At 42.3% G+C, this 14,738-nt stretch overlaps 1 protein-coding gene across 1 annotated transcript in view; it reads right to left on the reverse strand.

The window, feature by feature from the left end:
- pik3c3 (phosphatidylinositol 3-kinase catalytic subunit type 3) overlaps positions 1 to 14,738 on the reverse strand; it is a 129,401-nt gene that overhangs the window by 16,964 nt on the left and 97,699 nt on the right. The window contains exon 24 of the mRNA XM_031894940.1: positions 3,375 to 3,500. Coding sequence (XP_031750800.1) covers positions 3,375 to 3,500 — 126 coding nt within the window. The remainder of the gene's footprint in view (positions 1 to 3,374; positions 3,501 to 14,738) is intronic.

Raw genomic sequence — 14,738 nt, forward strand, 5'->3', positions numbered from 1 at the left:
TACTATACACAGGTACTATACCCAGGTACTATACCCAGGCACTATACCCAGGCACTATACCCAGGCACTATACCCAGGCACTATACCCAGGCACTATACCCAGGCACTATACACAGGTACTATACACAGGCACTATACCCAGGCACTATACCCAGGCACTATACACAGGTACTATACACAGGTACTATACCCAGGTACTATACCCAGGCACTATACCCAGGCACTATACCCAGGTACTATACACAGGCACTATACCCAGGTACTATACCCAGGTACTATACCCAGGCACTATACCCAGGTACTATACCCAGGTACTATACCCAGGTACTATACCCAGGCACTATACCCAGGTACTATACACAGGCACTATACCCAGGTACTATACCCAGGCACTATACCCAGGCACTATACCCAGGTACTATACACAGGCACTATACCCAGGTACTATACCCAGGTACTATACCCAGGTACTATACCCAGGCACTATACCCAGGTACTATACACAGGTACTATACACAGGTACTATACACAGGTACTATACACAGGTACTATACACAGGTACTATACCCAGGCACTATACCCAGGTACTATACACAGGTACTATACACAGGTACTATACCCAGGTACTATACCCAGGCACTATACCCAGGTACTATACACAGGTACTATACACAGGTACTATACACAGGTACTATACACAGGCACTATACCCAGGTACTATACACAGGCACTATACACAGGTACTATACACAGGTACTATACCCAGGTACTATACAGTTCTAAAGAATCACTAGCTGACATTAAATTGTTTTTTGCCTGACCTGACATCTATAATAATTTATAATCTATCCCCTACCCTAACACATGGAGGGTAAGTTAACTCTTTCCCTCTGAAAAAGCTCATTGTGTGTTTATATATGTGTTGTTGTTTTTTGCACTTACTATTTTTTTTTTTTTTTTGTCATTGTTTTGTTCATTTATAGTAAGTTACAGTGGGGCCAATGTTGTGTATCAGTGCCAGTGTTATAGTGCCAGGGCCTGAATATCTGCCATATGTACCCACTGCTCCTCACTGTATATAATGTGCTGGGTTTGTAAATACAGACTGCGTCTCACTGTATATAATGTGCTGGGTTTGTAAATACAGACTGCGTCTCACTGTATATAATGGGGAGTCAGTACCCACTGCCTTTCTTGCTATAAAACTAACATAAACACATCTAAAGGGGTGGTTCACTTTTAAGTTAACCTTTAGTGTGTTATAAAATGGCCTATTCCTAGCAACTTTGCAATTGGTCTTCCTAATTAATTTTTTTGAATAATTTGCCTTTCTCTTCTGCCTCTATACAGATTTCAAATGGGGGCCAAAAAATATTGCTCTGTGAGGCTACAATTTTATTATTATTATAATTTTGTATTACTTATTTTTCCAAGTAGGCCCCTTAACTATTCATATTCCCATCTCTTGTTTAAATCACTACCTGGTTGCTAGGGTAAATAAGACCCTAGCAACCAGATAGCTGCTGAAATACCAAATGGAGAGCTGCTGAACAAAAAGCTAAATAACTGAAAAACCATTAAAAATAAAAGTGAATTCGAATGCGAACTACCCCTTTCAGCTAACTGATCACAAACACAAATGTTTGCAGATCCCCTAACAGAAGTGCGCGTATGAATACTTTTACTACTAATACTAAACATTTTAGGGTAAAAAAAAAAAGCACCCCCACCCGCACTTTTGTACAGTATCCCTGGGAGTCAGTGGGAACGGCAAGAGGTAGTTGGGAGGTTAACTTTTTACGTCAGCAGTGAATCCACTAAGTGTCACATTAGCTGTAGGTCAGTCTGTGTATGGGCCATATTTAGCCTCCCCTAGTATCATCCTGCAAAAAAAAAAAATATATATATATATATTTATATATATTTATATATATATATATAAATATATATATATTTATCTGTTGCAGGATGATGCTAGCTTACTTGCCCCCCCTTGGAAAATTTTCTGCGGACGCCCATGCCCCCTACTGTAAATGATAAGGATATTAGCAGTCACTGAGGGGTTCTGTGCCCATATAAAGGCACAAGGCTGCAGGCTGAGTTATACAGGGAACTCTGAGTATCACTCATGTATTATAAGGGATAATGTACCCCCTACTGTAAATGATAAGGATATTAGCAGTCACTGAGGGGTTCTGTGCCCATATAAAGGCACAAGGCTGCAGGCTGAGTTATACAGGGAACTCTGAGTATCACTCATGTATTATAAGGGATAATGTACCCCCTACTGTAAATGATAAGGATATTAGCAGTCACTGAGGGGTTCTGTGCCCATATAAAGGCACAAGGCTGCAGGCTGAGTTATACAGGGAACTCTGAGTATCACTCATGTATTATAAGGGATAATGTGCCCCCTACTGTAAATGATAAGGATATTAGCAGTCACTGAGGGGTTCTGTGCCCCCCATATAAAGGCACAAGGCTGCAGGCTGAGTTATACAGGGAACTCTGAGTATCACTCATGTATTATAAGGGATAATGTACCCCCTACTGTAAATGATAAGGATCAACAAAAGTTGTGTTTATGAATTCCCCACCCCCTCCTCTGGTGGGGGAAACAATATAGGGGTGATAGGTGCCCCTTCACTGCCTTCTTCTCCTTCATCAGTTGCTCTGAAGAATCAATAGGGTGGGATCAAATGTAAAATGCTTTCAATGCCACTCTTCAGCACAGTTTAGTGCAACAATAATCAAAAACAACAGACAATTCCTAATTACAAATAGGCAGAATGCATTTTCAATACAAGCCCCGCTGAGCGCATATAGATTGTAAGCTCTACGGGGCAGGGACCTCCATCCTCTTGTGTCTTGGACTCTTATCTTATTGCAACTGTATCTTGTATTTATCTGTATTTATTGTTATACTGTGTATTTATCTATTATCTTAATAACCCCCTGTTTGTATTAATGTATTCTACTGTACAGCGCTGCGTACATAAGTAGCACTTTTTAAATAAAGATATACATACTTACATATAAAAAACACAGGTGCATCTTTTTGCTATTAAAATACTTTTAATACTAATAATACTTTTGGGGGTTAGTCTAAGCTTGTGCTGCAATCAGCTCCTCATTTTTTGATTGTTGTTTTAAAACACTTATTATAGTATTTGTATGCATTTCTTTTTTGTTTTTTTTTTGCTGTTAACTTTCCAACAGGTCAGGAAACTCTCGAGAAGTGAAAAAAGGGACAGAAAAGGATAAAACAAAGAGCTTCTCGCATCGCACTGCGGCACTGCAGCCAGTCATATGAACCCCAGGTGTGCGGTACTTTGCTGCCGGGGACATAACAGCTGGCACAGGGCCTCGCTTACCTGGGCAAATTTGTGTATCTGTTCCACCACAGCTGCAAAGAGAGCGTTGACGCTGTCGTCAATGAGAGTCTGCATGTAATGTACGGCCTCCTCGTCTGAGAGATCCAGTCTAAATTTGTCCTGCACCTGCGGGGGGACGAATAAAGGAGAAAAATCAGAATAACGCAGAGAAAAGAAAACGAGATTAAATGACGGAGATAATGAGGCGGAGGCCGCTTTGGGTAGATTTCGGCAATTTACATATTTTATTTAACGCGCGTTCGTTTGCTTTTGAATTCCAGGAGCTAATGAGTGAATATAATCAGCCATAAATATTTAGCAGATGAACTGCAGCTTTCATTAGGCTTTCTGCATTGCTGCTAATTTCTGCAGAGATGAATGTGGCCAGAAACTTTATCAACACAGCCCCCTAACGTTCCTATTCAAACGCTATTCCAAAAACTAAGCACAATTAAGCAGGAACAGCCTCCTAAGTTTGCTCATAGCCTGTACAGAGAGATACCATAAAACTATGGCACATAGGGATTCCCCTGTACTAAGCACAATTCAGCAGGAACAGCCCCCTAAATTTGCTTATAGAATGTACAAAGAGATACCATAAAACTATGGCACACAAGGATTCCCCTGTACTAAGCACAATTCAGCAGGAACAGCCCCCTAAGTTTGCTCATAGCCTGTACAGAGAGATACCATAAAACTATGGCACATAGGGATTCCCCTGTACCAAGCACAATTCAGCAGGAACAGCCCCCTAAGTTTGCTCATAGCCTGTACAGAGAGACACCATAAAACTATGGCACATAGGGATTCCCCTGTACCAAGCACAATTCAGCAGGAACAGCCCCTAAGTTTGCTCATAGCCTGTACAGAGAGATACCATAAAACTGTGGCACATAGGGATTCCCCTGTACTAAGCACAATTCAGCAGGAACAGCCCCCTAAGTTTGCTCATAGCCTGTACAGAGAGATACCATAAAACTATGGCACATAGGGATTCCCCTGTACTAAGCACAATTCAGCAGGAACAGCCCCCTAAGTTTGCTCATAGCCTGTACAGAGAGATACCATAAAACTATGGCACATAGGGATTCCCCTGTACTAAGCACAATTCAGCAGGAACAGCCCCCTAAGTTTGCTCATAGCCTGTACAGAGAGATACCATAAAACGATGGCACATAGGGATTCCCCTGTACAAAGCACAATTCAGCAGGAACAGCCCCCTAAATTTGCTTATAGAATGTACAAAGAGATACCATAAAACTATGGCACATAAGGATTCCCCTGTACTAAGCACAATTCAGCAGGAACAGCCCTCTAAGTTTGCTCATAGAATGTACAAAGAGATACCATAAAACTATGGCACATAGGGATTCCCCTGTACTAAGCACAATTCAGCAGGAACAGCCCCCTAAGTTTGCTCATAGCCTGTACAGAGAGATACCATAAAACTATGGCAGCATAGGGATTCCCCTGTACTAAGCACAATTCAGCAGGAACAGCCCCCTAAGTTTGCTCATAGCCTGTACAGAGAGATACCATAAAACTATGGCACATAGGGATTCCCCAATCAACCAACCAACCCTTGAGCAAGGAAAGATTTAGGGGGGCTGTTGGTTGGGGGGATCATATTAAAAAAAGAGACTTAAATGACACCTGTATCATTGTGCGGACCCTGAATGCTATAGAGAGCGACGCAGTACGTATCACCCTCTATCACCCCGCACCATAGGGAGAAGAGACAGAGAGGAGGGAGCGGCGTTTTTGCAAGGTAAGAATAACTGTGACGTTAATTAAGTGAGAAAGTTTAGTCTGCAGATTCCTTTGTGTTTTCCGAAGCAAGCAGATTCAGCGCGAGGCTCAGAAGTACAAAAGCAGAATTATTATATGCTGACGGCTAAAGCTTTAGGCACTTCCCTGACCCAAACGACCTGAACATGTGGAAAACATAATAAAAATTGATGTAATTTTTATACAGCAAAATATTCTGATTGTTTTGTCACTTCCCTTTAGGGCCCTTCTATGTAGAACAACAGAATATACAGATAGCTAGAATCTCAGCCATAAAGCAGGGCAGGACTGCTGCTTACAATGGGGGGGGGGGGATCAGATAGGATCTGTGCCACTGTGACAGAATGCTCTGTTATACAGATAGCTAGAATCTCAGCCATAAAGCAGGGCAGGACTGCTGCTTACAATGGGGGGATCAGATAGGATCTGTGCCACTGTGACAGAATGCTCTGTTATACAGATAGCTAGAATCTCAGCCATAAAGCAGGGCAGGACTGCTGCTTACAATGGGGGGATCAGATAGGATCTGTGCCACTGTGACAGAATGCTCTGTTATACAGATAGCTAGAATCTCAGCCATAAAGCAGGGCAGGACTGCTGCTTACAATGGGGGGATCAGATAGGATCTGTGCCACTGTGACAGAATGCTCTGTTATACAGATAGCTAGAATCTCAGCCATAAAGCAGGGCAGGACTGCTGCTTACAATGGGGGGATCAGATAGGATCTGTGCCACTGTGACAGAATGCTCTGTTATACAGATAGCTAGAATCTCAGCCATAAAGCAGGGCAGGACTGCTGCTTACAATGGGGGGATCAGATAGGATCTGTGCCACTGTGACAGAATGCTCTGTTATACAGATAGCTAGAATCTCAGCCATAAAGCAGGGCAGGACTGCTGCTTACAATGGGGGGGGGATCAGATAGGATCTGTGCCACTGTGACAGAATGCTCTGTTATACAGATAGCTAGAATCTCAGCCATAAAGCAGGGCAGGACTGCTGCTTACAATGGGGGGGGGGATCAGATAGGATCTGTGCCACTGTGACAGAATGCTCTGTTATACAGATAGCTAGAATCTCAGCCATAAAGCAGGGCAGGACTGCTGCTTACAATGGGGGGATCAGATAGGATCTGTGCCACTGTGACAGAATGCTCTGTTATACAGATAGCTAGAATCTCAGCCATAAAGCAGGGCAGGACTGCTGCTTACAATGGGGGGGTCAGATAGGATCTGTGCCACTGTGACAGAATGCTCTGTTATACAGATAGCTAGAATCTCAGCCATAAAGCAGGGCAGGACTGCTGCTTACAATGGGGGGATCAGATAGGATCTGTGCCACTGTGACAGAATGCTCTGTTATACAGATAGCTAGAATCTCAGCCATAAAGCAGGGCAGGACTGCTGCTTACAATGGGGGGGGGGGATCAGATAGGATCTGTGCCACTGTGACAGAATGCTCTGTTATACAGATAGCTAGAATCTCAGCCATAAAGCAGGGCAGGACTGCTGCTTACAATGGGGATCAGATAGGATCTGTGCCACTGTGACAGAATGCTCTGTTATACAGATAGCTAGAATCTCAGCCATAAAGCAGGGCAGGACTGCTGCTTACAATGGGGGGGATCAGATAGGATCTGTGCCACTGTGACAGAATGCTCTGTTATACAGATAGCTAGAATCTCAGCCATAAAGCAGGGCAGGACTGCTGCTTACAATGGGGGGATCAGATAGGATCTGTGCCACTGTGACGGAATGCTCTGTTATACAGATAGCTAGAATCTCAGCCATAAAGCAGGGCAGGACTGCTGCTTACAATGGGGGGATCAGATAGGATCTGTGCCACTGTGACAGAATGCTCTGTTATACAGATAGCTAGAATCTCAGCCATAAAGCAGGGCAGGACTGCTGCTTACAATGGGGGGGGGGGGGGGGGGGGGGGGGGGGGGATCAGATAGGATCTGTGATACAATTTCAGTAGCAGAACAGCACAGATACGATAATTTTGAAAAAAACTGTAGAGTATTTAACCCTTTGGTTACACTGCCAAGTAAATCCATCTTTCCAAAACTGCTTTACTAAACCTCTCAAATCAACAGCTCATTTAGGGAGCTTTAGGCACTTAGAAAGTGATTTTTCCCTGATTGAGGCTGAGTGGGATTGGTGCCGGCCCTGAGATTGCTCTATTGTACTGCACAGGAGCGCTGGGAGGGGCCAAGCCATAGAGTGGAAGCTGCAGTACAGAGAGGAACGTGACCGAGATCATAAAGAGACTCATTCTTGCTGTGAGCGGCTGTTTTGCATAAATGTGCATACGAGATGAGAGTGAAATCAAACGGTTAAACAGCAGTAATGCTGAGCTGTAACATGATGCAATGCACATTTGTGCTGTAGAACTACAACAATTGCTCTGCGACCTCAAATACAATGTCTTTTTCACAAGTTTTACAGACGTTATGCTCGTCAGTCATTAAAATGGCAGAAAATAGTATCTCCCTAAGCCTAACAAATATCCCTTCTTATAAACTATTTATTATCATTTTTCCATTTCCATTGTTTTTGAAATTGTTGATTATTGATGAAAAGGTTATTATCAGAACATTTTCTCCACACTGCATTTCATATACAACTTCAATAGACTTTGTCTGTTCCAATCGGTTTCCTACATATCTGGCCTAGAACACTTTTTTCAATGTATTAAGCGAGTTTGTTTTGGTAAAATGAGTGGGAAAAAAAAAGTTATCGGAATGTGGCAGCAAACTCTAATGGAATCGTTTAAATGGTATAAAAGTAACATCTTAGCATTGTGACGTCATTTCCATTGTGATATCGACAGCTACATATGGCAAGATTGTCAGGGCCAAACCCCCAATGATGAATCAAGTGGAACGTGAAGTCTACGTCGTGACTATGGCCAATGTCATCAAAGCAAATGAACCTATGTTTTGGGCAGAGTGAGGAAACCAGAGTAATCGGAGAAAACCCACACAATCACAGGGAAAACTTCTTGCAGGCCCAATCAGAAGCCATCCCCAAGTGATCTCCAACCAGTAGCTCGTGAGTAGTGCACCAAATCCAGGATTTGCTTCAGGATTCGTCCCATAAACACAGAAGTTGGAAACATTTCACTGTGTCCCGCAGTTCTTTTTAGCCCTTCGGTAGCTTACATGCAAGCTAGGATTCAAAATTCTTTGGCAATGGATTCTGGATTTAGCCGAAATGAGGATTCAGTGCAGCCCTACACGTGAGTAACATGTTGCTCACCAACCCCTTTGATGTTGCTCCAAGTGGCCTCAAAGTAGGTGCCCATTTTTTTACATTTCAGGCTTGGGGCAAATTTTGGAAGCCCAGAGACACAGTTCAACTTTAAGCAGAGCCTCTTTCAGGCCAGCAGTCCACATGGGGCTACCAAATAGCCAGTCACAGCCCTTATTTGGCATCCCCAAATAACTTTTTTCATGTTAGTGTGGCTCCCCAACACATCTGAGTGTGGCTCACAAATAAAAGGTTGAGGATCCCTGAAGTAGAAGGTCTTTTGACAAACCATGCTCCTCTTCTGTCTCCAACCACTCCACCACACTCCTGAAATGCCCCCGGACCTTTGCCCAAAATGCAGATTTGTGTAGAGGCTTGCGATGGCACTTACAGGGTTCCAATGCTATGATCACCAACCAGAAGCATAAGAGCTGAAATCAGGACCAGGCTAGCTTATAATGTGCATTCTCCACCTCAGTGATCCCCAACCAATGCCAAACAGGGACTCCTGTAGGCTGCCAGTCCATAAAAAGGCTAGCAAATAGGCAATAACAGCTCTTATTTGGCACCCCCAGGAACTTTATGCTTATGTTGTTCCCCAACTCTTTTTACATTTAAATGTTGTCCATGGGTAAAAATAGTTGGAAACCCCTGCTCCACCTTGCCAATGACACAAGTGGAAGCTGAGAGAAGGCAATACAGCCTACTATGTTCTCCATCAACCCTGTGCAAGGCCCCCCAACTTTCCCCTCCCCCAAGGAAATGCACTAATAAAGGCGCACAACTGTGTAACGGCTCCATCGGTGCCACAAATCACACCCGACCTCATTACTCGGAGGTCTCATTTCAACCACAATATAGGCGCAACTATTAACCCGCAGAATTTTTATATGATTTTAGGGAACAAAATGATTTCTTTTAATCACAAAGAGCTCACCCATAACCAGTGCAATAAAAAGGAGAAGCTTTTGCTGAACTAATATCACTATTTTAGGCATTTTAGAGCCTTCTAATAAAACTGAAATTATTCCTAGAATAAAAAGCAAATTGCTTTTAGCTCCAACACTTTGGGAGTATTTCATTTTACTAATAATGCGGTGGTGCATTTACATTCCGCCTCGCCTCAATGCCTGCACTCCGTACGGCTAACGGCCAACCGGGAAACCCATTCCAGAGCCGCTGCACGTGGATAGAAATCTCATGCCCTGCAGCTGTACTACAAAAAGCTACATACACTACTGGTAGCTAACAAAAAGAAAAAACTATGACGGCTTAGACTCCAAAGGGAACGCCAGCAGATCCAACCAATGCACAAAACGCTGTGTTATAAATTTGTCTGACTTCACTCCTACTAAAGAAATTACAGCACAATCAAAGGGGCTAACATACTGTCCTACAAGAACCATGGATAAAATCGAACTCTGCAAGGACATGGAGGAATTCTTCAGAAAGCTACGCCTTAAGGCAATGATCCCCAACCAGTGGCTCCCCAGCAACATGTTGCTCCCCAACCCCTTGGGTGTTGCTCCCAGTGCCCCCAAACCAGGTAGTTTTTTTTGAATTCCTGACTTGGGGGCAAGTTTTGGTTGAATAAAAACAAGATTTAGTACCAAATAAAGCCCCCTGTAAGCTGATAGGGTGCATAGAGGCCCCTAATAGCCAATCACAGCCCTTATTTGGCTCCTCCATGAACTTTTATGGTGCTTGTGTTGCTCTCAGTGCCCCTAAACCAGGTAGTTATTTTTGAATTCCTGACTTGGGGGCAAGTATTGGTTGAATAAAAACAAACCTTACTACCAAATAAAGCCCCTGTAAGCTGATAGGGTGCATAGAAGCCCATGATAGCCAATCACAGCCCTTATTTGGCTCCTCCATGAACTTTTATGGTGCTTGTGTTGCTCCCCCAGTCTTTTTACATTTGACTGTGGCTCACGAGTAAGAAAGGTTGGGGACCCCTGCCTTAAGAAATACTTTCATAAAAGGCCACACAGTGGTTCGGACACCTCCATGCAACAGGAACAAACTACAAAAAAGAAAGTCAAGTGGACATCTCCTGCAGGCCTTAATCCCAAACTAGATCAATATATAGATTCATTTAGAGACAGGGTTAAATCAACTATCCTGGCCAAGGCAAAGAAACACAACCACAATCTGAGTATCCAGGAAGGGAATGCTGTTAAATGCCTCAAAAACAACAAAGACATCATCATCAAACCAGCTGACAAAGGGGGTGCAGTGGTCATTATGAATACTTCGGACTACATTACGGAGGCTCACAGACAGCTATCAAACTCAAACCACTATAATAAACTAGATACAGATCCCACAGAGGCCTACAGGAAAGAACTCAGAACCTCAAGACGCTCCCAGCCACACAGTCAGATCTGTTTGATTTAATACCAGAGACTCCCAAAATGGGAACTTTCTATATGCTTCCTAAAATACACAAAGAAGGTAACCCTGGACGGCCTATAGTATCTGGGATTGGCACTCTGACGGAGGGCATATTAGGCTGGGTCGAGCAGATCTTGAAACCTGCTGTAAGGGGTACAACAACTTGCACAAACTTGCAGGTATAGGGCCACTCCCAGAGGGCGCCATGTTGGAAAGGTAATCAGCTTGAAAAAGGAACTAAAATGTTCTGAAAGCTTGCTATGGTTATCTTAGTTAGCCAATAAAGGTATCACCTTTATACCACTTTTGTTATTTTTTATTTCAAAAGGGTTACCCTGTAGACATAATGCTTCCCACCAATCAGCAAGGGGGGTGCTACTGGGATATTAGCGCTCCAACAGATCCATGGATTGTTTCCTACAATTATCAAAACATGTGTGGGCTCCAAATTATTGTCCCGATAATTTCTGTACCACGGCGATCGGTCTTTTAGTCAATCGGACAGATTGAGAAAATTTCAGTCGGATAAGGATAAAATCTGCGCAGTTTTGTGTATCTGCCGATATCCTTGGGGGCCCTAAAATGGGAGTCACTTTGGTATGTTTGGCCAACTATTTCATGTTCAGAACCTCCTCCCATTGGTTACTTTTAGGGCTTTATCCTACAATTTCAGGCTGAATGCTACGTTTAAATGCAACGATCTAAAACTATGACCGATATTTAAACGTTCGTTGGAAGAAGACTAAGGAGCCCATTTATCAATGTAAGATTGGTTTACGAATAGAAAAAATACGTATTTTCTGCTACGTTTTCGTTAATTTCTACGACTTTTTCGAACTCTTTGACAATTTGTGCGACAAAATCGTATTTGTCGCAACGAGTACTAGAGTTTCGGATTCATGTGACTATCTTTTGGCCAGGTTGGAGCTACAGAGTGCCAAGTCCTTTGGAAAGCTTCCCACATGGAGTGTCAAAATCAGAAAGGGTTTCACGCCGTTTACGATCGATTGTTGGGATATGAAAATTTCATGACTATCGGATCGCCATACATAAACGATTGTTTCAATATGAAAATTTTGGAACTTTCGGGTCGTAAGTACGAATTTTTTACGTATTCAAACGAAAAGAACTTTCGTGACATTATCGGTCATCAGAAATGATCTCATTTTGTGATTCGTATTTGTACATTAGCGTATCGCCCCCCCTAAAGCTTGAACATGTATGGCCACAGTCAGGGACTGGCCTTTGGTATTTGCAGAGGCTCAAAGTTTCATCAAATGAATTCGCAGGGATCTGTACTTTTTGCGGAGAGTCACAATTTGAATAACAGTTTGCATTTAGTTACCTTAAACAACGTCATCAGAGTCCCAAAGGTGAATTCACTTTGATAATTCACTTAGTGGGGCTTATTTATAAACAGTGGGAAAATCTGCCCAGAAACCCATGGCAGCCAATCATATTTTTGTTTTCGTTGTTCAACCTACAGCCGGGTGATAACAATCACTGATTGGTTGCTTGGGGTTACTGCCTATGAGCAAATTTGATCAGTTTTTATTCAATGAGCCCCAGTTTACTCTTTCCTTGACCAAACCAAGTCCAGAATGTCTTCTAATCTAGGCCATACCCACCATTTTTATATTAGTTAACATGGTCACTAATGAGACAGCAGTCTGCGGCTGGCAAAGAGAAAGAGGAAAGAACCACCTGACTACTAGGGAATATGGTTGGCAAGGAATATTTCCAAACGTGGGGATATAACCTTGGCTTAAGAATATGTTTGCCACCTGTCTGGTTTTGACCGGACAGTCCTACCAAAAATGGAGCTCTTTGCCCGGGTTTTCAAATTGGGATTCTTGAAGATTGACTCCAATCGCTGTGTCATAACCCCACCCCCTATGATGAAGCGACCCACCCCTGTGATGTCACCGTCCCGCCTCCTGTCCTGGAGAGGTGGCAACTCTACTCAAGAAGCTCAAGAGATAGGATCCTGATTGTATAGGACAATGTTTGGCCATTGGCCATCTACTTCTGAGAGAGCACAGCAGGTAAGAAAGATCAGGGGCCAATTCCGTGGCTTTATTTTAGCCAAACTAATGTTCTATTCCTTCAATAATGATCATATATAAAACATTCCACGACAATGTTTCATAAAATCACATGCAAACGTGGGGGGGAACCACCGAGGGAGTCGTAAATAAGATTCCAACTGCTCTGCCTGAAGCAGGAATAGGAATAAAAACGCCAGCAAAATGAATTTCTAAATTGATATTTTGTAAAACCTGATGTTCCAGGTGGTGTGTCGTGTTTATCAGCAATGTGCTAAATACACAAACCATCTGGATCCTATTGTGAAAAATGCAAATCTTTATTTTCATTAAAAAAAAAAAAACCACATAGCCAGCAACTAAAAAAAAACAAAACTTTTTACCAATAAAAAAAGACAAGAATAATTTGCAGATTAAAAAATATATACATGTATAGGACCGGTTATCCAAAATGCTCAGGACCTGGGGTTTTCCGGATAAGGGATCTCTCCGTAATATGGATCTCCATAACTTAAGTCTGCTAAAAAATATTTAAATATTGAATAAACCCAATAGGGCTGTTCTGCCCCCAATAAGGGGTAATTATATCTTAGTTGGGATCAAGTACAGGTACAGTTTTATTATTACAGAGAAAGGGGAATCATTTAACCATTAAATAAACCCAATAGGGCTGTTCTGCCCCAATAATGGGTAATTATATCTTAGTTGGGATCAAGTACAGGCACTGTTTTATTATTACAGAGAAAAGGGAATCATTTAACCATTAAATAAACCCAATAGGGCTGTTCTGCCCCAATAAGGGGTAATTATATCTTAGTTGGGATCAAGTACAGGTACTGTTTTATTATTACAGAGAAAAGGGAATCATTTAACCATTAAATAAACCCAATAGGGCTGTTCTGCCCCAATAAGGGGTAATTATATCTTAGTTGGGATCAAGTACAGGTACTGTTTTATTATTACAGAGAAAAGGGAATCATTTAACCATTAAATAAACCCAATAGGGCTGTTCTGCCCCAATAAGGGGTGATTATATCTTAGTTGGGATCAAGTACAGGTACTGTTTTATTATTACAGAGAAAAGCGAATCATTTAACTATAGGGGCCAATTTATAAAAAATGTGAGTTTAGAGCTTCATACATAAAAACTCACCCATGTGCCAAAGCATATTTATATCAATGGGTAACAGTTAGAACTCACCATTTGATAAATACACTTCTAAGAATCTCGTAAGGAATGAACATGGGTGAGTTTTAATGTATTAAACTCTGATTTCACAGTTTGATAAATTTGCCCCAAAGAAAATCTCATAAAAGTTGCACTTTTCTTCTTTGACTTTTAGCACTAAATCTGACTCAGTAAAAGAAAAAAAAAAATCCAACGGTTACTAAGTGGCCCCCTAGAAGTTTACCCTTGGAACAGTTTTGGACTAGATCAGTGATCCCCAACCAGTGGCTCAGGGGCAACATTTTGCTCCCCAACCCCTTGGGTGTTGCTCTCAGTGCCCCCCAAACCAGGTAGTTCCTGACTTGGGGCAAGTGTTGATTGCATAAAAACCCAGTGTAAAGCCAAGCAGAGCCTTCTATAGGCTGCCAGTCCACAAAGGGGCCAATTATAGCAATTATTTGCACCCCCAGGAACTTCTTTCATGCTTTTTATTTTTTGGCGTCACTGTTCCTTTAATGGATATGGCTCCGATGCCTCATTCTTTTTTCTTCTTCCATACGGACACCCACTTGTGTTTTAGGGGCTCTCAATAGTTATTATTCCAAAATGTAGATATAAAATAAAACACGCTACACGTAAGACAAATAAAAACATACGATCTCCAGGGTTATCCTTAGAGAGCAGTAATAACCATATAAACATGATAAACAGCCT

This window comes from Xenopus tropicalis, chromosome 1, assembly GCF_000004195.4.
Source record: "Xenopus tropicalis strain Nigerian chromosome 1, UCB_Xtro_10.0, whole genome shotgun sequence".
Taxonomy (NCBI): Eukaryota; Metazoa; Chordata; class Amphibia; order Anura; family Pipidae; genus Xenopus; species Xenopus tropicalis.